Genomic DNA, 26,262 nt, shown 5'->3' on the forward strand with positions numbered 1-26,262 from the left:
GGTCAGAATGGAACAGAACCACAGAGCTATAGGCGAAACAATGGTAATCCTCACTAGGGCCTAATTCCATTTCGGCTCAAGCCCCCTTCCCTGACATCCCACTAGTAGTTTCTGATACCTACCCAGTAGTCCATGACAGTCATGTGACAGCCCTTTGCTGTTGGAGATGTAAAATCCCAGGTGGTTTCTCTGATAGGGAGCAGGGTTCTTGTACTGATGCACCAGTATGACGAAACGAATGGTTCCTCCTATAGTTACGGTCACGGTGGACTTTCCCACTATCGTCACCGCAAGCCCGCCACTCTCCACGGAGACTGTGGTGTCACAGGACAGGACCAGGCGGTCCTGTCCATCCAGGATGACCTTCTTGGGGGTGACCTCGATGTAGGAGCGTTTGGGTCGGTTCACCACGATGGTAATGGTGCTGAAGTATGTCCTCTGCTGTTTGTGGCTTCCCGCTGGCGCCGGGGCGCCTATCAGCTTACCGTTTACTGTCACACCTAGACTCACATACACACGCACGGTTGCACACACAAATAGACCACACGAATCATATGAAAACACATAACCAAACATAAAGTCAGAATCTCTTGAGAGGACAGTCTTACCAGAGTGCTTGTGGTCAGATACCATTCTGAGAATGTGTCCTGGCTCTCCGTTGATGTTGAAACACACAGTCAGTTTACTGAGGGGGAACTCAACCACAAAGTGGGGATCGCCGTCCGCTGTGGCAAGAGGTTGGTGTGAGAGAGACGGGTTGGAGAGACACTGGTATTGAATATGATGGAATAATACATCTATGCATACCTGGATTCAAATACATGTGTATTGAAGTATTTGTTATTTAATTTTTTTAAATATATTTAAATACTCAAATACACAGCCAAAACAAGTACTTTTATTTGAGTATCTGAATAGTTATTAAAGCCAAATAGTCGACCAAATTGTATTTTAACGGGGTTTTTTTTGGAAAGTATTTTAAAATACTGATTTAAATGCTATTTTGAAATACCTGGGTTAAATGCATGGGAGTATGTTTGAGTCAGTGTATTTGAGTATCTGAATACTTGTTTGGAAATGTATTGAAAAGTATATGAAATATATGAAATAGTATTTAAACCCAGGTCTGTTAAATACAAGTTTCTGTATATTTCTGTGAATGTGAAGCACAAACGACTACACTGTATGTATGTATAATCAGATATCACCAGATACCAGTGTAGGCAGTTAGTTGTAAGCAGTTAGTTATCGGCAGTTAGCTGTTGGCAGTTAGCTGTTGGCAGTCTGGACAAGAGGAATACCTATGTAAGAATGCTGTTCATCGATTACAGCTCAGCATTTAACACCATAGTACCCTCATTAAGCTCGAGACCCTGGGTCTCGACCCCGCCCTGTGCAACTGGGTCCTGGACTTTCTGACGGGCCGTCCCCAGGTGGTGAGGGTAAGAAACAACATCTCCACCCCACTGATCCTCAACACTGGGGCCCCACAAGTGTGTGTTCTCAGCCCTCTCCTATACTCCCAGTTCACCCATAACTGCGTGGCCATGTACGCCTCCAACTCAATCATCAATTTTGTAGACGATACAACAGTGGTAGGCATGTTTACCAACAACGATGAGACGGCCTACAGGGAGGAGGTGAGGGCCCTCGGAGTGTGGTGTCAGGAAAACAACCTCACACTCAACATCAACAAAACAAAGGAGATAATCGTGGAGTTCAAGAAACAGCAGAGGGAGCACTGACACATTGACAGGACAGTAGTGGAGAAGGTGGAAAGTTAAGTTCCTCGGCGTACACATCACGGACAAACTGAAACGGTCCACCCACACAGACAGTGTGGTGAAGAAGGTGCAACAGCGCCTCTTCAAGCTCAAGAGGCTGAAGAAATTTTGCTTATCAGCAAAAACACTCAAACTTTTACAGATGCACAATCGAGAGGATCCTGTCGGGCTGTATCACGGCAACTGCTCCACCCACAACCGTAAGGCTCTCCAGAGGGTAGTGAGGTCTGCACAACGCATCACCGGGGGCAAACTACCTGCCCTCTGGGACACCTACACCACCCAATGTCACAGGAAGCCCAAAAAGATCATCAAGGACAACAACCACCCGAGCCACTGCCTGTTCACCCCGCTATCATCCAGAAGGCGAGGTCAGTACAAGTGCATCAAAGCTGAGACTGAGAGACAGAAAAACAGCTTCAATCTCAAGGCCATCAGACTGTTAAACAGCCATCACTAACATTGAGTGACTGCTGCCAACATACTGACTCAACTCTAGCCACTTTAATAATTAAAAATTGGATGTAATAAATGTATCAGTAGTCAGTTTAAACAATGCCACTTTATATAATGTTTACGAAGCCTACGTTACTCATCTCATATGTATATACCGTACTCTATACCATCATCTTTCCTATGCCGTTCGGCCATCGCTCATGCATATATTTATATGTACATAGTCCTATTAATTCCTTTATACACACAAGTGTAAGGTAGTTGTTGTGAAATTGTTAGATTACACTTGTTAGATATTACTGCATGGTCGGAACTAGAAGCACAAGCATTTCACTACACTCGCATTAACATCTGCTAACCATGTGTATGTGACCAATAAAATTGGATTTGATTTGAGTTAGTTGTAGGCAGTTAGTTATCGCAGTTAGTTGTTTCCTGCTTTGAGTGGGCCTGTGAGAGCTGAGCTAAGTAAAGATTCAGGAGATGAGAAAGCAGCAGCAATGACAGGTTCATTGATGTCATCTCACGTTTCTTCTTTAGTCTACTGACCTCTCAGTCTCAGTCTCAGTGTGTGTGTGTCTACGTGTCTACAGTACCTTACTCCAGTCCCCGTCCCTCTAACAGAGCCTCAGAACCACTAACCTGATGTTTTGGAGATGGTTATAGATTTTTGGACTGGCCTCTTCACAACTTTACCTATAGACAAAACAGACTAAGATTTTTACGGGTTTTCAGTAGTCCAATACTTCCTCTCATTTTCTATTTGTTGGCGTTGGCATCGATAACAGGAAGCATTTGATCAAACAGATTAAGTCAGAAACAAAAGCCTCAATCAAGCCTGCTAACCCGTTGTCTTGGTAATTCTGGAACTCTGTCCGCCCGGCTGGTCTTTCTTCAAGTGCAGGCCCTGGGCCGTGTCTTCCTCCCCTTCCGTCTCATCCGACAGCTCATTGGCTGAAGCAGCCTTCTTATTTGTCTCTGTGGGTACAGGGGTGGGGGTGGGTGTGTCCTCGGCCATGGTTCCATCGGCCAGCACCTGAGGTTTTTCCACCACGAGGGAGGTGAGCGGTGTGAGGAAGTGATAGGTCAGGGAGAGGTCAGTTGCTTGCTGGGTATGTCCCTCTCTCTCCCTGCTGGTCTGGCTCTTCAGCCTGGACCTCAGCCCCTCCTTCACACTCAGGAAACCCCATACGCGCTCCACGAAATCATCCGCCACTGACCCTGTCGTGCCCACCCCTGTGTCCCCTGACCCCACCCCGGCCGCCGCCTCCTTCACGTGCCTCTCCGTCTCCACCTCCCTTTGCCGTAACGCCACGTCTGTCTCCAGGATGATGCTCTTGTCGCTGTTGCTGGCGGTGACCTGGACGTGCAGGGAGTCTGCACTTTGATTGGTCAATTTGCCGGCGATGACGATCTCTGAGCCGTTGAAATAGTTGGTGAAGAGGTGCTGGGTGACGTACTGGACCGAGTCCTCTGTGTAATTCACCCTGATGTCAGAGAGCAGTGGAGTGCCTATCTCATCATAAAACCTAGAGGAAGAGAGAGGGAGGGAGGGACATGGAGGGAGGGAGAGAGAGATATATGGCAGAGTGAAAGAGGGAAAGGGTTACCATGTTATAACATGTTTTTAATCTAGCACCCAGTAGAGGTCTATACCTCAGCTACTTCACTGTATCATGGACACAAGAATCAAGACATTGTGTGTACTACTCTCTGCTGATACGCTCTAGGGGCCTCAAATGTGTGTATACACCCCCCGAGATCCGGTTCGGGATGGTGATGTATTACGGAGAGTATGCTTGCGTCCCAAATGTCAACCTGTGGTTCCTGGTCAAACGGAGTGCACTATGTAGGGATTAGGGAATGGGGTGCCATTTTGGACACAACCTGTGTGTGTTTGTCATGTGTTGGTTTTCCAGCCAGGCCTTGAACCGTAGCACAGTAAACCTCCTCACCTCTTTAACTGTGTGCTGAGTCAGCTAGGTCTCTCCTCTGTTATTATCTCAGGAGGCTATCAATTAAGCCCTCAGACATACCCAGACGGCCCTTTCACAACACACAGTCACACACATTCCTCCCCTCACTCCTAAACAAACACTTCAGAAAAGTGGCCGGTAAGACTGTCACCGAATGTGTGTGTGTTTGGTTTGGTTTGAAAGATTGCAGTTCAAGACTCTGAAGAGCCTTCTCTCAGTATGTGTATCATTTGCTATTATTTCACTAGTTCCTATTCCTTTATCTCACCCCCTGACCTTCTCTATACCATTTGATTATAATGGATTATAAGGAATCAATTCTAACCACTTCTGCTTTCTCCTCTGCACTAGCTGTCTACTGAACATTAGGAACAACTCTCTCTCTCTCTCTCTCTCTCTCTCTCTCTCTCTCTCTCTCTCTCTCTCTCTCTCTCTCTCTCTCTATTTCCCTCTCGCTCCCTTTGTCTCTCTCTGTCACACACACATTCCTATATCTCACCCCCTGACGTTCTCTATACCATTTGATTATAATTAATTATAATGAATAAAGTCTAACCACTTCTGCCTTATCCTCTGTACTAGCGGTCTACTGAACACTTCTCTCACACACACACACGCACACACACACACACACACACACACACACACACGCACACACACACACGCACACACACGCACACACACACGCATGCACGCACGCACGCGCACGCACGCACGCACACACACACACACACACACACACACACACACACGCACACGCACACGTACACACACACAAAAACGCACACGAAAACACACAAACACACACACACAAACACGCGCACACACACACGCACACGCACACACACACAAACACGCACACACACACACACACACACACACACACACACACACACACACACACACGCACACACACACACACACGCACACACACACGCACGCACACGTACACACACACGAAAACGCACGCGCACACGCACACACACACACACACACACACACACACACACGCACACCCTTTGAGCATGGTGCTGGCGTCTGAATCCTCATGTATCCTCCTCATCATCCCACAGTTTTCCAGGGCCATGCGTTCCAGAAGCCTGTAGTCCACATCGTTCCCCATCCCAATGGTGAACACGCAGAACTGCTCCTTCACCGCCGTCCGCGCGTTGCTGAGGATGCTGGGAGACTGCAGCTCGCCCACCGTGGGCCGCCCGTCTGTCAGGAAGATGATGAGAGACACACTGTGGTGGTTGGCGTCTGGGTCGGCGTTCAGATAGCCGCTTAGCAATGAGGAGCCCGTCTGTATGCCACCGTTGATGTCAGTGCCTGGTAGAGGAGAGATGGAGAGTGAGATTGATCTTGGGAAATAGTGATTAGTAACAAAGATATATGTAACTATGCCTTTGAGCAAGGCATTTAATGGTGACCCTGACCGTGACCCCACTCCCTAGGGCTGTCAGAGGGGGAGTTGGAAACGCAAGAAACACATTTCCATTACACCCTTGTAGAGGTGTGTAACAGGACAAAATATAAGCACCCTTAAATTATTCTGATTAGGCCTATCAGTGCAATAACTCATCTTCCTCTATCCCAGAATGCACTGCTGTGTTTCTATCTCTCTCACCTCCAGTGGGTTGGAGCATATAGATGAACTTCTTGGCGTCTCGGACATTGAGAGGCGTGACGGGGACCAGGCGGTTGGGCTGCCACACCTTGATACGGTTGGAGAAGCTGACAAAGTTAAACCGGTCGCCTGGACGTAGGTCCCTCAGGATAGTGAACAGGGCATCCTTAGTCTGAGAGAGAGGGAGGGAGAGGGGCGAGAGACAGAGAGAGAGCATTTTTGTTTTGCTTTCATCAATAAATCAAATGATATCATTGTAATACCTTTGTCTTCGTGTAAAATCATTCTATTCAGTTGTGTTCACACGAGCGAACCAAACAGGCCTGGAAAACTTTGCCCGTACAGGAAGAGACACCTTGTCACACAAAAGGCTATAATAACACCCAAGGTCTCGGTTTCTGTTAGCACCAATACTGTGGTAATCACCAAGATGTAATGTTTTAGTCATGGTTTTTGGGAGCAGTATTGTTGCCTTGCTAACTCTGTAATGGTTGGACTTAACCTGACGCTGCCACTCAAAGACCCGGCCCTTTGGAACAGCTGTGAGATTCCATTTCCTTGGTCCAGAAACTCTGTTTCTCTCACCCCCTCAAACACACACAAATACACGTAAACACACACACACACACACACACACACATGCACGTAAACACACACACCACAGCTATTTACCGTATCCATGCTAAAGCTTGTTTCTCGACTGTACTGGGGTTTAGAAGTTGCACTGAACGAAAAGCCTACTAAATGAATATGAAATTTGGAGTCGAGTGGGTATGATAGAGTTAGAGGGGTTACCAGATGCCTATAGACTGTAGGGGGCAAGGGTCAGAGCCATAGACAGACTGAGTGCTCTATTGTAGGGAGAGATCAAAGCCCACTTGTTCACTACAGAGTGGTCCACTGGGGGTGGAGGGGAACGGGGGAGGGATCAAGGGGTGATGATGCTGCCATCTGGAGTGTTTACATTGCGCCAGAGACAATGACGTCTCTCCTCCATAGCATTCAATTCAATACGACTGCAATAGTGAACTTTGAGCATGTTTCCAGCATTTCAGAGTATCCATCAATCAGTTTCTCTTTTCTGTTTTTGCCACTCTAAGTCTTTGGGTTTCTGGATCTGCAGTGGAGCAGCTGCTCAGTAGAAGTATCAGATGATACCAGAGGGATTATAACGCAATCTCCCAGAAGGAAGGATCTGATTTTGATATTACCAGACCAGTGTGGGAGTATTGCGCCAGAGACCGGAGAGGGGGCGGACTGGGGGTAATATTCATCCTCCGCTGCTACACTAACTCAGGATCTCTCAGGATCTTAACGGCTTGATCCCAGAAATGTGAAGGACTAAAGTCAAACTAAAGTTGACTCCACCTGGAATTTATTAAAACTCACAGATTCCCCATAAGCTATACAGTATATATTTTTCATAATTGTATTCAGAAGGAAACCATGTTTAATGACAACAACAAAAGGAGAACGAGAGAACAAGATGTCTTGACCCTATCTAAGCATTGGACACTGGTGTGATGAGAAGGGTTTGACCGTAACCGTCTACCTGTTTGATCTTGGTGCCCAGCATAGAGGCACTGGTGTCGATCACGAACACCACGTTCTTGGGCACCACCGGCAGATCCTTTGGGGCGAAGTAGTGCACAAAATGGCCGTTCAGAACCTGAGAGAGAACCAGAGAAATATTAGACAGTTCTCGGGAGCCATGAGCAGTTAAACAGAGCCCACCAACACAGTGTCCACAGGGCTGCTGGACTGACGGTGTGGTTGTAGAGTGACCCGGGAGTGGGTGGATATGGTGCTGGAAAATGAATGTGTTGATGGTGGATGAAGGATATGGGACCAGGATGTGAGAGTGTGTGTGAGAATGAGAGAGATGTGTATTTGTCCTGTTTGATCCTTGATTAATGCATGCAGTTTTCATGTATACTGTGAAGCAGAGATACATAGTTTAGCATGTTCATATCTACCATGTCTGGACAGGCCTGGTCACGGCATGACACATTTACACTAACCGCGGGAGCGTTGGATGTGTGTGTGTGTTTTTGGTGTGTGAAATCTGACCTGTATGTCTCCTATCCCCAGCTCTCTCTCCACGTCATAGTGCACCACAAACTCTCCCAGCATGCCGCTGGTGGTGATCTTAGCCTGCTGAACGATGTTGGGGCTGAAGGTGATCCTACAGAACGTCTTATTTTGTTTGATCACCGTGGAAATGGGAAGAGCAGGCTTGGCTGGTGGTAGGGAAACATTAAGTGTGTGTGAGAAAAAGCTGGGAAGTGTGTGTGTGTGTGTGTGTGTGTGTGTGTGTGTGTGTGTGTGTGTGTGTGTGTGTGTGTGTGTGTGTGTGTGTGTGTGTGTGTGTGTGTGTGTGTGTGTGTGTGTGTGTGTGTGTGTGTGTGTGCACGTGTGTGCACGTGTGTGTGTGTGTGGGGAAGGGTGTGCTGAACTAGAGATGCTCAACATTGCTCATAGGAAGGTTAAATAAATTGCAATCTGTTGGAATCTGAAAATTTGAGCATTGGCCAGGCATTTTCAGAGGTGCCAATATCACTGCAGAACTATTTCTAATGTTAGATAAAGTGCATTCGGAAAGTATTCAGACCCCTTGACTTTTTCCACATTTTGTTACATTTCAGCCTTATTCTAACATTTATTAAATAGTATTTTCCCTCATCAATCTGCACACAATACCCCATAATGCAAAGCAAAAACAGTTTTGTAGAAATGTTTGTAAAGTTATAAAAAAATATAAAGCTGAAATATCACATTTACATAAGTATTCAGACCCTTTACTCAGTACTTTGTTGAAGCACCTTTTGCAGCGATTACAGCCTCAAGTCTTCTTGGGTATGACGCTACAAGCTTGGCACACATGTATTTAGGGAGTGTCTCCCATTTTTCTCTGCAGATCCTCTCAAGCTTTGTCAGGTTGGATGGGGAGCGTCGCTGGACCACTCTTTTCAGGTCTCTCTAGAGATGTTTGATCGGGTTCAAGTCCGCGCTCTGGATGGGCCACTCAAGGACATTCAGATACTTGTCCCAAAGCCACTCCTGCTTTATCTTAGCTGTGTGCTTAGGGTCATATTCCTGTTGAAAGGTGAACCTTTGCCCCAGTCTGAGGTCCTGAGAGTTCTGGAGCAGGTTTTCATCAAGAATTCTCTGTACTTTGCTCCATTCATCTTCCCTCGATCCTGACTAGCCTCCCAGTCCCTGCCTCTGAAAACATCTCACACCATGATGCTGCCACCACCATGCTTCACTGTAGGGATGGTGCCAGGTTTCCTCCAGACGTGACACTTTACTTTCAGGTCAAAGAGTTCAATCTTGGATTCATCAAACCAGAAAATCTAGTTTCTGCGAGTCCTTTAGGTGCCTTTTGGCAAAGTCTGTCGTGCTGCAGAGATGGTTGTCCTTTTGGAAGATTCTCCCATCTCCACAGAGGAACTCCTGAGCTCCTCTTGGTTTTTGCTCTGAGATGTACTGTCAACTGTGGGACCTTATATAGACAGGTGTGTGCCTTTCCAAATCATGTCCAATCAATGGAATTCACCACATGTGGACTCCAATCGAGTTGTAGAAACATCTCAAGGATGATCAATGGAAACAGGATGCACCTGAGCCCCGCTTCATAGCAAACGGTCTGAATACATAGATGTAAATAAGGTATTTGTAAAAACCTGCAAACATTTTTAAAAACCCGTTTTGGCTTTGTCATTATGGGGTATTGTGTGTAGATTGAGGAGGGAAAATATGTATTTAATACATTTTAGAATTAAAGCTGTAACAAAATGTGGGGAAAACAAAGGGTTCTGAATACTTTCCGAATGCACTGTATATTACACACCTAGTATGGACAAAGCACAGACTCAACACATCCCACACTCAAACTGTACCAGGTGTCTTCGCTGCACTGGCACCACTGGCTACTGCCGTGTTGCTCTTGCCGTTGCGCAGTGGCAGCACCTCCAGGTGGGTGATGGTGGAGTGATCCACAATGGTGACGTCCACACTGAGACGGCTGACCAGCTGCAGGGGTCTCAGGCTGGTCACATGCTCATACCTCCCCAGCCTCCGCTGGAGCAGCTCCTCATAGGTCAGCATGAACATGGCCCGGTTACGACCTGGGATACTGGCCCCCATCCTGAACACCTCCACCTCTGGTTCGCTACTGAGGGAGAAGAGAGGAGGAGAGAGAGTTGGGGAGGGGAGAGGGGAGGAATGGAGGAAGAAATAAGAAGAATATAGAGGGAAAAAAAGGGAGAGAAATAGTTGGGGAAAGAGGAGGAGTAGGGAATGAGTCATTCCAAGTAGTGACATCATCAGTGTGGAAGGGCAGTGTCTGCCAGGAGCACTCCTCACTGGACTCAGCACTGGACTCAGCACTGGACTCAGCACTGGACTAACCAATAAGCATTTCCATTCCTCTATCTATCTATATCTCTCTCTCCTTCTTTATTTTCTCCCTCCCATTCTCCCTTATGCTTTCTATCACTCTCCTTCTCCCCCCACTCTGTGAAAATGTAATACCCTCTATGTAAATCTGATTTCATTTTACAAGTGGGATTTTATGGACTGGCAAGTAGAAGCACGATGTAATTTCTTCCTGTCAGAGATAGGTCACAGATTTATGTGACAATAGTTCTTCATTTTCAGTCTCTGGAGCTATGATCGAGCCCTGCTGCTCAAATCCAGGCAGGTCAGAAACACATATTCTGTGGTCAGGTTGGTGTTTGAAGTCGCACTCCAGTCTCCTTTTCACCTCGTTTAACACCTGATTTACTTAACAAAAGGCACAGAAGCCTTTCCTCTTTGGTTCTCCATTGCTCCTCTATTGTTCCCAAAAACAAGGTGGAGGCCAGAGGGCATCATCAGATCAACTCATTGAATGGCCTTACTCCATTAAGTTTTCACTTGTGACAAAAAAACACTATTTTCTTTTACCATAAGTGTGTGTAGATGACTGTATTTATATGTGGAGTTTTGTATTTCAACAATGAAAAGTTCAAAAATAGCCGGGGTACATCTTTAAAATAGGCTTTTATATGGGATATGAACCTGTTTCTACTGGCATGGTAGTAGCTAGTGACTCCAGAGGACTGTAGAGGTTGTACTGGCAGACAAGGTTAGACACTGGTGATTGGCCACACACACACACACACACACACACACACACACACACACACACACACACACACACACACACACACACACACACACACACACACACACACACACACACACACACACACACACACACACACACACACACACACACACACACACACACACACACACACACACACTTTTACCTCTGTTCACCTTTCTCCTTGTTCTTGGGTTTGGCCTCATCCCCCTTCCCCTGTTTGACCTTCTTCTCCTTGGGCCTGACCTCACTGGGGTAGACACGCCCCCCAATGATCCTGTGTTCAGGGTAGAGGTCAGGGGTTAAGAGTGGAGATGATCACACTAGTAAGTAAACCTTACAGTTCAAAACTCTGTCTAAGATTCATTGAGGAAATCCTAATGTCATTGTGTTAGGCCTATATTACTGTGATACATAAAAGTAAACAGGCAAGCCTTTCACAGGCTTCTTCCGAGGCTTCTGGACTATGTCTCTCATGGTCCAGTGAACAATCTAGTAAATGGAGATGAATGAAGGCTTGTGACCACAACATAGTAAATTACCTTTGCACCACTGAACAGTCACAGGCCCCACACTAACTTCTCCCATAGCAACAGAGCCCTCATAAACCCATACAATGATTGACTGGCCACAATGGCATGCCATGGGAAGAGGGAGAATATGGCAAGAGGGGTAGTAATCACACAACAATAAAGTGAGAAAATAAATGAGAAATCTAAATAAATTGAGGGGGAAAGATACATTGTCGTTCACTTGCAACACGTGTACACAATCTGAACCATATTAGACTCAGACTGGCATGATCTATTACCCAGAAGCATCTATCTAGGCTACAAGTTTTAAAAAATACATATAATTACGCATCTGTTGCGTTTTGGCGCTTACATGGTAAAGTTCGAGACATAGGCATTCTTGGGAATCAGGAACTGGAAGACGCCCTCGGCAGCAGAGGAGTGCCGGTTGAGCATGGTGCACGACACCGCGGTGAAGGCGTATCGGGAGATAATGGTGGTCTTCACCGACAGCTCCTGGATATGTGGTTTGGTCTCCTACGCGGTTGGACATCAACATGTTAGGTTCATGTTTATTGCTGATACCTTAGGTTTGATTGGTTTGTAATACATTTGGTTAATTTAAATCTGGCAGTGATTTATGTTTTTCATGTCTCGTCGATGGGACAGCACAGCACAGCACACACACATGCTGCGCACTGGCCACTGCACTGGCCACTGTTCCATTCCGTTCATTTCCAGTGGCATATCGTTCCAAACTCCTTATCACCACGTTGGCGGGATATATTTTATATGTTTGATTGTATTTCTGGATAGGATGTCCAGCGATTTCCACGTATCTGCAGTACAGCCCGGTGCGCTTGGCAGGTCTCTGCGTGTCTCACCCAATGAGAGTTTTCGAGGATGACAAACTGCAGTGCTGAACTACCCATCCATCTACTCTGCTTTCACGAAATACTTTTTCAAACATTATTCTTGAATTGTTATCAATGAACAACATTATGCAACATGCAGATAGATCTCTTTGAGAATTAATGCGGATGATTTTTAGTCTACAGTAGCCTAGTCAACACACACAATGACACACAAGAGCCAAAGGATGCATACGGGCAGAAATGTCAAGACATTCAACTCTGTAATCTTTACCTTAGTAAGCATGGATTTCACCTGGCGAGGCACTCTACGGGGAGACTGAAATGGGAAACAAAGTAGATTGGTTAAATAGGGTTCCAATGAAGTTCTCAAAATATATATATCAATGTTGCCAAATTAAATAGTTCAGAGTTGAAATGACACTCACAATATCCAAATCAAAGTCGGGAGAAATATCCTCCTCAATATTAATATCCTCAAACAGTCCAAAAACATACGGATTGTAACACATCAGTAACGTCAAAAACAGCATGTTTACGTCCTTATCCATTTACAGTATTAACGAACAAGAGCCTGCGGGTCGTTCGGATCAGAGTGACCGAATTGTGAGACGATGGATGACTGAGGACACTTGACTCGCAGCGGCACGCCCACCCGCGGAGTCTTCGACCTCGACTGGATTTGTCGCGTCGGGGCTCGGGGGCCGGGGCTGAGAGAAAAAGCGCCTGACCCGAGTCACACACACAGGCACACAACTATTACAATGTGTAAGCCACTCCCAAGCCCATCAATTACCTCTATAGTCTTCATTCACTATTCGCCTTGAAGTTGACCCCACTTTCACTTCCACCCCAACAAATCACTTGGACTTCAAGGGCAATGTGGTTCATTTAGCCATGTGTCACTGTCACGTTTGAACTCTCAAGAAGGTTCATAGTTTTGCTTATTAACTGCATTTATAAATACAAATGGCGTACACTTATGCAGTATAACACAAAGGCAAAATGATTTAACCTTAAAAGGGCAAACGGGTAAACTGAGCAAAACCTCATAATTTCGAAACCGTTCTGTTGTCCTTCTGAAATTGTATGACTTTGTCAAGCAACTATTTAGAGACAAAAAACACAATTTACTATTATTTCAGTGTTAATATGGAGGAATGGAGGAATGTACAGTCGTGACCAAAAGTTTTGAGAATGACACAAATATTAATTTCCACAAAGTTTGCTGCTTCAGTGTCTGTAGATATTCTTGTCAGATGTGACTATGGAATACTGAAGTATAATTACAAGCATTTCATAAGTGGCAAAGGCTTTTATTCACAATTACATGAAGTTGATGCGAAGAGTCAATATTTGCAGTGTTGACTTTTCTTTTTCAAGATCTCTGCAATCCGCCCTGGCATGCTGTCAATTAACTTCTGGGCCACATCCTGACTGATGGCAGCCCATTCTTGCATAATCAATGCTTGGAGTTTGTCAGGATTTTTTTTTTTTTGTCCACCCGCCTCTTGAGGTTTGACAACAAGTCCTCAATGGGATTAAGGTCTGGGGAGTTTCCTGGCCATGGACCCAACATATCGATGTTTTGTTCCCCGAGCCACTTAGACATCACTTTTGCCTTATGGCAAGGTACTCCATCATGCTGGAAAAGGCATTGTTCGTCACCAAACTGTTCCTGGATGGTTGGCAGAAGTTACTCTCGGAGGATGTGTTGGTACCATTCTTCATTCATGGCTGTGTTCTTAGGCAAAATTGTGAGTGAGCCCACTAGCTTGGCTGAGAAGTAACTCCACACATGAATGGTCTCAGGAAGCTTTACTGTTGGCATGACACAGGACTGATGGTAGTGCTCACCTTGTCTTCTCCGAACAAGCTTTTTTCCGGATGCCCTCAAACAATCGGAAAGGGGATTCATCAGAGAAAATGACTTTACCCCAGTCCTCAGCAGTCCAATCCCTGTACCTTTTGTAGAATATCAGTCTGTCCCTGATGTTTTTCCTGGAGAGAAGTGGCTTCTTTGCTGCCCTTCTTGACACCAAGCCATCCTCCAAAGGTCTTCGCCTCACTGTGCATGCAGATGCATTCACACCTGCCTGCTGCCATTCCTGAGCAAGCTCTGTACTGGCGGTGCCACGATCCTGCAGCTGAATCAACTTTAGGAGACGGTCCTGGCACTTGCTGGACTTTCTTGGGCGCCCTGAAGCCTTCTTCACAACAATTGAACAGCTCTCCTTGAAGTTTTTGATGATCTGATAAATGGTTGATTTAGGTGCAATCTTACTGGCAGCAATATCCTTGCCTGTGAAGCCCTTTTGTGCAAAGCAATGATGACGGCACGTGTTTCCTTGCAGGTAACCATGGTTGACGGAGGAAGAACAATTAAAAGCACCACCTTCTTTTTGAAGCTTCCAGTCTGTTATTCGAACTCGATCAGTATGACAGAGTGATCTCCAGCCTTGTCCTCGTCAACACTCACACCTGTGTTAACGAGAGAATCACTGACATGATGTCAGCTGGTCCTTTTGTGGCAGGGCTGAAATGCAGTGGAAATGTTTTTGGGGGATTCAGTTAATTTGCATGGCGAAGAGGGACATTGCAATTACTTGCAATACATCTGATCACTCTTCATAACATTCTGGAGTATATGCAAATTGCCATCACTGTATACTGGTGGTGTGGCTAAGATGAAAATGTAGACTCAATTGGGCACTTTGTAATAGAAGCAACCATTTTGGCACATAGGTAAATGAATGTACCCTGGAAGATAAAGATATGCAGCCGCCCCAGATTTTGCTCCTGGGGACCTGACAGCCACTAAAATAAAAAGTAACTCCAAAATATAGGCTAGTAGTCTACCCACAACAGTGCCGGTGCCAGAACGAATCAGTTGGACAGGCATTTGATTTCTATAGGCGGGCCTGTTTTTTTCGCGGGACTTCCTGTGTGCACACGCTTGTGCTTGCACAAATTTGACTAAAGACCATAGGCAGCTTGTGAGTTCAAAGTTTGGGGAAGCTTACAGTTTCTCCAATTTATCCTACCATTTCTACCAATCTGTGTGCCAGATTTGATTATTTTAATATGCATATTTTCAAGGAACAGTTTAATTTCAATAATAATGTTTTTGTATTTTCAAACTGATTGTCATGTAGTTACTCTTAAAAATCTTAATTAAAATCATACAAATCTAAAAGATAAATTACATTTATGCAAGAGCACCAGAAGTTAGCACATGGAACTCAGAGATAGCCTATCGGCCAATGCAGTAGTAGGCCTGTAACTTCCATCATCAACTAAGTAAAATACATAGGCCTAAGGCCAAAACTCCTAGATGATTCAGATCAACTTTATTATCCCACCAGGGGGAAATTCATTTGGTCATGTGCTTAAAAAGACAGTACATAAAACATGAAAACACAGAAACTACACAATAGAATTCATTCAAAGTGCTAAAGCCACACATTGAAAGTGAAAGTGCAACATACTTTAAACTTGACTGTCTATTATACGACCTAATGGCTGTTGGAATAAAAGAGTCCCCATATCTATCTGTTTTCATTTTCTTTCCCCTTGTCCTGCTGCTGCTGTGACTGAATTTTGAGTGAAGGGGATGAGTACTGTCCTGTTATATGCTTTCAAGTTTTGTGTACTGGGTGGAAGCTGAATCTGGATCTACATTATACCAATTATTCTTCCCGCCATCTTAATCAAGCGCTGAATCGTTTCCAAACACACATATCACACCAAATTACAGCATATTCTGCAGGAGAGATTTATAGATGTTCCTGCATGGGAACTGTATTCTGCGACATCCTTAAGAAGTTCAAATGGTTCAGTTTGGGTAAAAAAAAAACATTCTCTGTTGGTTATTTTTATTTGTATTTATTTAACTAGGCAAGTCAGTTAAGAACAAATTCCTATTTGCAATGACAGCCTAAACCTAACCCAGAAGCTGGGCCAATTGTGCACCGCCCTATGAGACTCCTAATCACAGCTGGTTGTGATACAGCCTGGAATCGAACCAGGGTCAGTAGTGACACCTCTAGCACTGAGATGTAGTGGCTTAGACCGCTGTGTTTCTCACAAGTGTAGCAGGTTGTGAATTTTGCGAACAACATTCCACTCTGAGAATGAGAACCATAAATGACTGTAATGCATGCATCAAGAGTAATAAATGTAACCAAATGCCAGGGATTAATGCTACATTTACTAGGTCTACTGGTTACATATATAATGGGGAATTTATCAAAATAACCAATCAAAGGGGAAACTATTCACTAAATGAAACAATGAACGTGCAAGAATTGGCAGTAGACAGCAGAGCACATTCTGGAGAGCTGAGTGCAGGCATTCTAGAGAAAGATGCCCATAGACGACTGGCCACCCCTCAAAGCCTGGTTCCTCTCTAGGTTTCTTCCTATGTTCCTGCCTGTCGAGGGAGTTTTTCCTAGCCACCGTGCTTCTACATCTGCATTGCTTGCTGTTTGGGGTTTTAGGCTGGGTTTCTGTGTAGCACTTTGTAACATCGGATGATGTAAGAAGGGCTTTATATACACATTTGATTGGTTGATTGATATCTTCACAACACAACCCTCCCCTTCTTCCTGCCTCAACAATTGAAATGATACTCAAAACACATATTTTAGATGCTTTTCACTGACAGCCACAACTCAAAAATCAGCTAGGCCTATTACCATGCGCGCTGCCCAAAGTGCTGGCTTCCCAAATAGGCCCATGCACTTGTGATTTGAAACAATCCCCAGCTATTTTTTAAAGGAAGCTAATTGTCATCTGTGGCTAAGTCAAGCTCTTTGGTAAAGCATTTTCAATTATTTTATTTAGACAGGAGTAATGATATAATTTTGACAAACATCAATTTACTTTAGGGGAAGTCAGCATATGAACAGTGCACTGTGCACCCCCCAACTTTCCTTTCTAATTTGCAAGAGGCTGAAATCAGAGATCTGTCTCCATCCTATCAATGCGAGTCATTGTCCCAAAGGCTCGATTGCAGGTAACAAGCTTCGGTCTACATATTATTAGCCCTCTCACTTCGCCTCTTCCTCTCTGCTGAAACTAGCTCGCAGAACTGTGCTCCTGTGTCTTAACATACGTAGCCCATGTATCTGATGCTGTCTGGTCAGAAAAAGTATGAGTAGTAGTCTCAGCACCACACTCCCTCAAAAACTAAACCCAGTTGCATGATTCCCCCAGAGAGCTTTCGAGAGACTCCCTATGATTGGTCAATTATTAATTCAGGAACAGTGCTTTCACCTTAAAGGAATAATCCACTCAAAAACGATTTTTTAAAATGCATTAGTCCGCTATTGATACAGTCCCAAAGTGTTTTGCATGTCAGCAGTCAAGCAATCAAGGGATTTGCATTATCACGATGATGTGGCAAGTTACAATCTGCTTTTTGAAAGTCCCATATCTTGAAAACTTGATTGCTCACATGCAAAACAATTTGGGACTGTATCAACAGTGGACTACAAATACCAAAATATTGTTTTTAGTGGATTATTCCTTTAATGCAGTGCACACCCAGCATGGTGCCAAAGGTCAATTTGTTCCCTCTATTTCTGTTTTTGTTCTATTGTTATTGCACAGCAAAAATGGAATTGATGTGACCTCACAGTGATTGCCATGCAAAATGGCCAAATATGGCGCCAAATGGAATGTTTGAGCCCTGTCTAAAGTCCAAACGTTAGCTCCACTGCACGTGGCCAACCCACAGGTATTATTATGATCACATAGAGAGAGGCAACTACTGCTACATCATGCCAGCATTTAAATCTGTACATACCAGCATTGGAAACCCAGTTCTGATTGTCTGGGCGTGTTGCAGACTTTAGGCCTACATAAATCAACGAGAAATCCAGCCGTAAACCGAACCTGTATGATCCCAAATATGCTGTGTTTACCCTCCTACACGGCAGGTCAAGTTTCAAAGTTTCCCTCTCCGGGATACGTGAAACACAACAAATATTGACTGGGGCCAAGCGTCTATCAGCACTCGGTGGATTTTTAACCCTTATTTTTGGGATCTCTCTGCTGCCTCTTGGGTCCCGGCTGAAGGACTATATCTGGGAGTGTTAAACCTCAGGCAACACATACAGGCCTGGAACCATGAGACGCCTGGCTCTCCTCCTAGGCCTGCTGGCCCTACACCAGACCCACTGCTTTGAGTTTGTGGTCGAGGGCGAGTGGGAGACGGAAACGGTGAGTTCATATTTTTCAATATGAACTGCTATACGATAAGGAGATTGTTTTATAGATGTGTCTTAATTGCCTTAATGCTGATGGTCCCCAGGAAGAGTAGCTGCAGCTAATGGGGTGCCCTGAAAATACAAATACAAATGTGTGTAGAAACAGCCTTCTCTCTGTCAAATGTGTGTAGAAACAGCCTTCTCTCTGTCAAATGTGTGTAGAAACAGCCTTCTCTCTCTCTGTCGAATGTGTGTAGAAACAGCCTTCTCTCTGTCAAATGTGTGTAGAAACAGCCTTCTCTCTGTCAAATGTGTGTAGAAACAGCCTTCTCTCTGTCAAATGTGTGTAGAAACAGCCTTCTCTCTGTCAAATGTGTGTAGAAACAGCCTTCTCTCTGTCAAATGTGTGTAGAAACAGCCTTCTCTCTGTCAAATGTGTGTAGAAACAGCCTTCTCTCTGTCAAATGTGTGTAGAAACAGCCTTCTCTCTGTCAAATGTGTTTTATATAACGTTCCTTTAACAGAACTATATTTTATGCGTCGTTCATGTGACTGATTAATGCACTTAACTTTTATTCTCTGTTTCACAAACGGCTCTTTTGTTCTACCAGTCATTAGAGAAACAACATGGACGATTTAAGGTGAGATGAAACTCTTCTTTTCTTTTTTCCCAAACAATTTGTCTGAATTAATGTTATATAATGTCATAGTTTGCTATTCACAATCCTTAATAATCTTCTTATATTCAATATGACATTGATTCAATAATGCAACATATTATGAGGGAAATTATCCTGTCTTGAGGTGGGTTTTTGTTTTTGCCCAGTAACAGAAATAGAATACCAACAACATGTAAAAAAGCAAGCAGTCTGCTTCATTGACCTCTGAACTATTGATACAGGGGTTATGGAGAGGTCAATGGATTGAACCCAATGACAGTCCTATAAGGCTTACTGACAATTCAAATTTTTTATTTAGAATGTCTATAGAATTGTTATGCCATGACCACCTACCTATAGTTACTGTTACATATGAAACGTTTCTTTCTGAGTGCATTATGGGACAGTACAGATACTTCTGCATCGGCATTGCTTGCTATTTTGGGTTTTAGGCTGGGTTTCTGTAAAGCACTTTGTGACAACTGCTGATGTAAAAAGAGATTTATAAAATACATTAGCTTGATTGATTGGTACAGAGCTGATTGTTTCTGTGTGTTTCCAGAGGGCGATATTGACCAGTGAGGAGCAGGAAGACTTTGAGGTAGGTTTCTCTCTCTCTGGTCTCTGCTTGATGTTCGACCCCTCTGTCCACTGTGACAGAGTTTAGTCCTCTTATCTACTAATCAATGGTCCTGTTTGAAGAGAATCCGCTGACAGACAGGTTATTGACTTCACTTTGCAGTTGCTACATCCATTTAACGTTTCTGTGGTAAAATGTGTCATTTTCTTTCTCAGAAATCTCAGCCTGTTATACACTGACTATACCAAACATTAGGAACACCTTCCTAATATTGAGTTGCCCTTTTGCCCTCAGAACAGACTCAATTCATCGGGCATGGACTCTACAAGGTGTCGAAAGCATTCCACAGGGATGTTGGCTCATGTTGACTCCAATGGTTCCCACGGTGGTGTGTCAATTTGGCTGGATGTCCTTTGGGTGGTGGACCATTCTTGATACACACAGGAAACTGTTGAGTTTTAAAAACCCAGCAGCATTGCAGTTCTTGACACATACCGCTGCGCCTGGCATCTACTACCATACTCCGTTCAAAGGCACTTAAATATTTTGCTTTGTCCGTTCACCCTCTGAATGGCACACATACACAATCCATATCTTCATTGTCTCAAGGCTTAAAAATCATTTAACCTGGTCTCCTCCCCTTCATCTACACTGATTGAAATGTATTTAACAAGTAGCATCAATAAGGATTTCACCTGGATTCACCTGGTCAATCTGTGTCATGGAAAGAGCAGGTGTTCTTAAGGTTATTTATACTCAGTGTATAAGTAGATACTCCAAAGAAACATGTTTCCTATTAATTTATCAGTCAGATATTCAGATTTGTAGATGGAAAAATACGTTTTATGTGGTTTAGATGTAAAGTTGTAGAGAGCTTGACTCACAATTCCTATGCAACGGCACTCGTCCCTAGTCGATGACATCACAGCCAAAGTCAGTCTCACGTTCTCCACCTCCCTCTGTAGGCCATCCGGGGTGATGACATCACGGTTAAGAGCTACAAGGTGGAGAGCCGCATCACGTCGCGGTTCTGCCACACCACGGTCAAGAGCTCTGTGGTCAACTCTGGTCCAAATGCCCAGAGCATTGGCTTCAACGTCCAGATCCCCAAACGAGCCTTCATCACCAACTTCACCATGTGAGCAACCGTCTCAATCAGAATAAAAAGCACAATCTCAAATGTCAATCACAATCACACTGAAATACAATCCTCGACTTAATGGAAAGAGCTGTGGACTATGTTGTGTGCTGTTTTTAGGAATGTGAATGGGATCATGTTTGTGGGCTCAGTGAAGGAGAAGACTGTGGCTAGGAACCTCTACGCTCAGGCTAGAGCCAGAGGGAAGGCCGCGGGCCTCGTCAGGTACCGTACAGCCCACAATGCACCATGGCCATAGTATTTAGTGTAGCTATACTGAAGAATGACATCTTGGACAATACAGGGAAATGGGTTCCCACCCATTTTTTGACCGTTATGAATCCTATGCCATTCATAATAGTCTATGCCGTGTATAACAAACATTGTTGTTGCATAAGACCTTTCTAGTGTCCTGTGACTGACTTTAGAGCTGGTAATCCTACAACACAGGGCTAACTCCCAGGACATGGAGACCTTCAAGACGGAGGTCCACGTGCCTCCCGGCAGTAAGATAGAGTTTGAGTTGCACTACCAGGAAATGATGCAGAGGAAGCTGGGCTTCTATGAACACTCACTATACCTGCAGCCTGGACGCCTGGTGCCCCAGTTCCAGGTGAGAGAGCTTACCTGTGTGTGTGTGTGTGTGTGTGTGTGTGTGTGTGTGTGTGTGTGTGTGTGTGTGTGTGTGTGTGTGTGTGTGTGTGTGTGTGTGTGTGTGTGTGTGTGTGTGTGTGTGTGTGTGTGTGTGTGTGTGTGTGTGTGTGTGCGTGCCTGTGTATGTGTGGTATTTAACGACTGTATTTGATAGGTCAGTGCCTCTGTGTCATCATATTTGGGCCTTCTCCCTGCCTCTCTGCAGGTGGATGTGTATATCTATGAGCCCAACGGCATCGCCTCTGTGGAGACACCGAACACCTTGGGAGAGCATTTCAGCGGCATGGCCAAACTCACCTCCTCGAAGGACAAGGCTCACGTGGTGTTCAAGCCCTCGCTCCAGCAGCAGAGGAAGTGCGAGAACTGCACCACTAGCGCTATCGATGGCATCTTTACCGTCAAATACGACGTCCTGAGAGACAGCAATGCCGGGGAACTACATGTGGGTACACGCACTGACAGAAACACATGTAGTAACACACTCTTTGTGTCACTTTACTTTGTAACAGAAATGTAAAACAGGAAGTATTGGTCACTGTTATTTCAATGTTTCTCCTAGGTTTCTGATGGGCATTTTGTGCATTTCTTCGCCCCGGCCAATCTCTCCCCCCTCCCGAAAAACATTGTGTTCGTCATTGACGTCAGTGGATCTATGTGGGGAGTCAAGATGAAGCAGGTGTGTGACGTAACCATAGAAAAACTCACAGGGGTCAATCTGTGCCCCATCAGTCGTACATCTCTCTTCTCTCACAATCGGCAGAGCCTGCCTGACAAATGCAACACCGCCCTCGTTTGGGTATTCTGTGAAACTGCACTGAAATGACTGTCCAATCTCATTTATGACTTTATCGCTCTCTCTCTCTTGCTCGATAACTCTCTCTCTCAGACTGTGGAGGCTATGCAGACCATATTGGATGACCTGACCATGGATGACTACTTCAGCATTGTTGACTTCAACCACAACGTGCGCTGCTGGAGTGAGGAGCTGGTTCCAGGCAGCACCATACAGGTGGCTGAGGCCAAGAAATACATCCAGAACATCAAACCCAACGGAGGTGAGAGAGAAGGGAGGGATGAAAGAAAGAGAGCGACAGAGAAAGAGAGAGATGTGGAGGATTATAAGGAAGTAGAAGGTTGCATGGATTTAAGTAATGGGGAGAGTCAGAGGAAAGAGGATGAGAGGACAGAGTGGTGGATAACGAAAGGTTGTCTGGATGTGTATCTGATTGGCTCTCACTGCCCTTTGACCCGATCCAGGCACCAATATCAACGAGGCATTGATGAGGGCGGTGCAGATGCTGGTGAAGGCGTCCAATCAGGGCATGATCGACCCACGCTCTGTCTCCATGATCATGCTGGTGTCTGATGGAGACCCCACTGTCGGTGAGACATCACACCGCTCCTGATCTCAAAACTGACATGGACTGACCTTTCATCACCCACCTCATACCACTTCACCCCCCTTCATTTTCCCCCTCACGCCCCATCTAATAACCTCTAGTGGTGTACTGCCCTTCATACTGTTATGCTACTGTCATCCACCATCTCTCCCTCTCTCTGTAGGAGAGATCAAGCTCAGCGCCATCCAGAAGAATGTGAAGAAGGTCATGAGGGAGGAGTTCTCTCTCTTCTCATTGGGCATCGGCTTCGATGTCGACTACGACTTCCTGGAACGCATCGCCATGGAGAATAGGGGCGTAGCCCAGAGGATCTACACCAGCCACGACGCCTCAGATCAGATACGGGTACGACAGACCTCTGTCCCTAAAACTCCCATTCTTCCTTCTCTCCCTAATCCTGCATATAGTTGCATCACTACTCCTCTTCCTTCCCTTCCCTCTGTTCATCCCCCTTTGTATGACTACCTCTCCTCCTATTCTTGTGTAAACACTCTATCTTCACTGCCTCTCTCACCACCATCTCTGACCTCCCTCCTCTGTTCTCCCCTCCAGCGGTTCTACAGCCAGGTCTCGTCTCCCCTCCTGAGGAAGATCACGGTTCAGTTCCCAGAGGACTCTGTCTCTGACGTCACCCAGAACCACTTTGACAAGTACTTCAGTGGCTCGGAGCTGGTGGTGGCTGGGAAGGTGCTGCCCTCTGAGTCCACTACTCTTAACAGCTTCACCACCGCATTCGCTGTGAGTCATACATACACATGCACGCATGCACACTCATACACACAGTGGTGGAAGATGTACCCAAATGTCATACTCGCACTGAGCTAAAGGGTAGAGCTGCCGCTTTCAAGGTGCGGGACTCTAACACGGAAGCTCACAAGAAATCCCGCTATGCCCTGCGACGAACCATCAAATAGGCAAAGCGTCAATATAGGACTAAGATTGAATCGTACTACACCGGCTCCGACGGATGTGGCAGGGCTTGCAAACTATTACAGACTACAAAGGGAAGCACAGCCGCGAGCTGCCCAGTGACACGAGCCTACCAGACGAGCTAAATCACTTCTATGTTCACTTCGAGGCAAGCAACACTGAGGCATGCATGAGAGCATCAGCTGTTCCGGACGACTGTGTGATCACGCTCTCCGTAGCCAACGTGAATAAGAGCTTTAAACAGGTCAACATACACAAGGCTGCGGGGCCAGACGGATTACCAGGGCATGTGCTGACCAACTGGCAGGTGTCTTCAATTACATTTTCAACATGTCCCTGATTGAGTCTGTAATACCAACATGCTTCAAGCAGACCACCATAGTCCCTGTGCCCAAGAACACAAAGGCAACCAGCCTAAATGACTACAGACCCGTAGCATTCACGTCCGTAGCCATGAAGTGCTTTGAAAGGCTGGTAATGGCTCACATCAACACCATTCTCCCAGAAACCCTAGACCCACTCCAATTTGCATACCGCCCAAACAGATCCATAGATTGCACTCCACACTGCCCTTTCCCACCTGGACAAAAGGAACACCTATGTGAGAATGCTGTTCATTGACTACAGCTCAGCGTTCAACACCATAGTACCCTCAAAGCTCATCACCAAGCTATGGATCCTGGGACTAAACACCTCCCTATGCAATTGGATCCTGGACTTCCTGACAGGCCGCCCCCAGGTGGTGAGGGTAGGTAGCAACACATCTGCCACGCTGATCCTCAACACTGGAGCTCCCCAGGGGTGCGTACTCAGTCCCCTCCTGTACTCCCTATTCACCCACGATTGCATGGACAGGCACAACTCCAACACCATCATTAAGTTTTCTGACGACACAACAGTGGTAGGCCTGATCACCGACAACGACGAGACAGCCTGTAGGGAGGAGGTCAGAGACCTGGCCAGGTGGTGCCAGAATAACAACCCCTCAATGTCACCAAAACAAAGGAGATGATTGTGGACTACAGGAAAAGGAGCACCAAGCACGTCCCCATTCTCATCGACGGGACTGTAGTGGAGCAGGTTGAGAGCTTCAAATTCCTTGGTTTCCACATCAACAACAAACTAGAATGGTCCAAACACACCAAGACAGTCGTGAAGAGGGCATGGGTTCTGAGATCTTCAAAAGGTTCTACAGCTGCAACATCGAGCGCATCCTGACCGGTTGCATCACTGCCTGGTACGGCAATTGCTCGGCCTCCGACTGCAAGGCACTTCAGAGGGTAGTGCGTACGGCCCAATACATTACTGGGGCAAAGCTGCCTGCCATCCAGGATCTCGACACCAGGCGGTGTCAGAGGAAGACCCGAAAAATTGTCAAAGACCCCAGCCACCCCAGTCATAGACTGTTCTCTACTACCGCCTGGCAAGTGGTACCGGAGTGCCAAGTCTAGGACAAAAAGGCTTCTCAACAGTTTTTACCCCCAAGCCATAAGACTCCTGAACAGGTAACCAAATGGTTACCCGGACTATTTGCATTGTGTGCCACCACCCGATAACCCCTCTTTTTACGCTTCTGCTACTCTCTGTTCATCATATATGCATAGTCACTTTAACGATACCTACATGTACATACTACCTCAATAAGCCTGACTGACAGGTGTCTGTATATAGCCTTGCCACTCTTTTTTCAAATGTATTTTTACTGTTGTTTTATTTATTTACTTTCCTACACACACACACACACACACACACACACACACACACACACACACACACACACACACACACACACACACACACACACACACACACACACACACACACACACACACACACACACACACACACACACACACACACACACACACACACACACACACACACACACACACACACACACACACACACACACACATACCTTAGCCTGTAAGTAAGCATTTCACTTGAAGGTCTACACCTGTTTTATGGGTGGGATGGCAGGGTAGCCTAGTGGTTATAGCGTTGGACTAGTAACCGGTTGGTTGCAAGTTCAAACCCCTGAGCTGACAAGGTACAAATCTGTCGCTCTGCACCTGAACAGGCAGTTAACCCACTGTTCCTAGGCCGTCATTGAAAATAAGAATTTTTTCTTAACTGACTTGCCTAGTTAAATAAAGGTAAAAAATAAAGAAATATGGAGCACGTGACAAACTTTGATTTAATAGAAAATGACTCGAGGTAAAGTGAGTCACCCAGTAAAATACTACTGGAGTAAAAGTATTTGGTTTTAAATATACTTAAGTATCAAAAGTAAAAGGAAATGTATAAATC

At 45.4% G+C, this 26,262-nt stretch overlaps 2 protein-coding genes across 4 annotated transcripts in view; one reads left to right on the top strand and one right to left on the bottom strand.

Annotated features, from left to right (window-relative positions):
• The window catches only part of LOC118366287 (inter-alpha-trypsin inhibitor heavy chain H5-like), a 21,835-nt gene extending 8,755 nt beyond the window's left edge, over positions 1–13,080 (bottom strand). For 2 of the 3 annotated variants that reach the window (XR_008089066.1, XM_035748839.2), the window contains exons 1-13: positions 12,808–13,079; positions 12,654–12,698; positions 11,881–12,044; positions 11,162–11,272; positions 9,746–10,020; positions 7,914–8,083; positions 7,396–7,512; positions 5,844–6,015; positions 5,233–5,545; positions 3,087–3,769; positions 2,883–2,936; positions 609–725; positions 123–500 (exon numbers count right to left, since the gene is read on the bottom strand). Coding sequence is in view for 2 of the 3 variants with exons in the window: in XM_035748839.2 (XP_035604732.2) it covers positions 123–500; positions 609–725; positions 2,883–2,936; positions 3,087–3,769; positions 5,233–5,545; positions 5,844–6,015; positions 7,396–7,512; positions 7,914–8,083; positions 9,746–10,020; positions 11,162–11,272; positions 11,881–12,044; positions 12,654–12,698; positions 12,808–12,930 (2,722 nt within the window). In the remaining variant the exon portion in view is untranslated. Of the gene's footprint in view, positions 1–122; positions 501–608; positions 726–2,882; positions 2,937–3,086; positions 3,770–5,232; positions 5,546–5,843; positions 6,016–7,395; positions 7,513–7,913; positions 8,084–9,745; positions 10,021–11,161; positions 11,273–11,880; positions 12,045–12,653; positions 12,699–12,807 lie in introns of all 3 variants that reach the window. The other variant, XM_035748840.2, reaches the window with a different exon arrangement.
• Positions 13,081–18,153: 5,073 nt separating this feature from the next.
• Positions 18,154–26,262, top strand: part of LOC118365962 (inter-alpha-trypsin inhibitor heavy chain H2-like) — a 15,105-nt gene continuing 6,996 nt past the window's right edge. The window contains exons 1-12 of the mRNA XM_052492117.1: positions 18,154–18,604; positions 19,203–19,232; positions 19,813–19,851; positions 20,796–20,968; positions 21,089–21,193; positions 21,419–21,581; positions 21,828–22,064; positions 22,182–22,298; positions 22,509–22,677; positions 22,880–23,005; positions 23,186–23,367; positions 23,575–23,760. Of these exons, the coding sequence (XP_052348077.1) occupies positions 18,512–18,604; positions 19,203–19,232; positions 19,813–19,851; positions 20,796–20,968; positions 21,089–21,193; positions 21,419–21,581; positions 21,828–22,064; positions 22,182–22,298; positions 22,509–22,677; positions 22,880–23,005; positions 23,186–23,367; positions 23,575–23,760 (1,620 nt within the window). The 5' untranslated portion in view covers positions 18,154–18,511. The remainder of the gene's footprint in view (positions 18,605–19,202; positions 19,233–19,812; positions 19,852–20,795; positions 20,969–21,088; positions 21,194–21,418; positions 21,582–21,827; positions 22,065–22,181; positions 22,299–22,508; positions 22,678–22,879; positions 23,006–23,185; positions 23,368–23,574; positions 23,761–26,262) is intronic.

Source organism: Oncorhynchus keta, chromosome 33, assembly GCF_023373465.1.
Source record: "Oncorhynchus keta strain PuntledgeMale-10-30-2019 chromosome 33, Oket_V2, whole genome shotgun sequence".
In the NCBI taxonomy this organism is placed as follows: domain Eukaryota; kingdom Metazoa; phylum Chordata; class Actinopteri; order Salmoniformes; family Salmonidae; genus Oncorhynchus; species Oncorhynchus keta.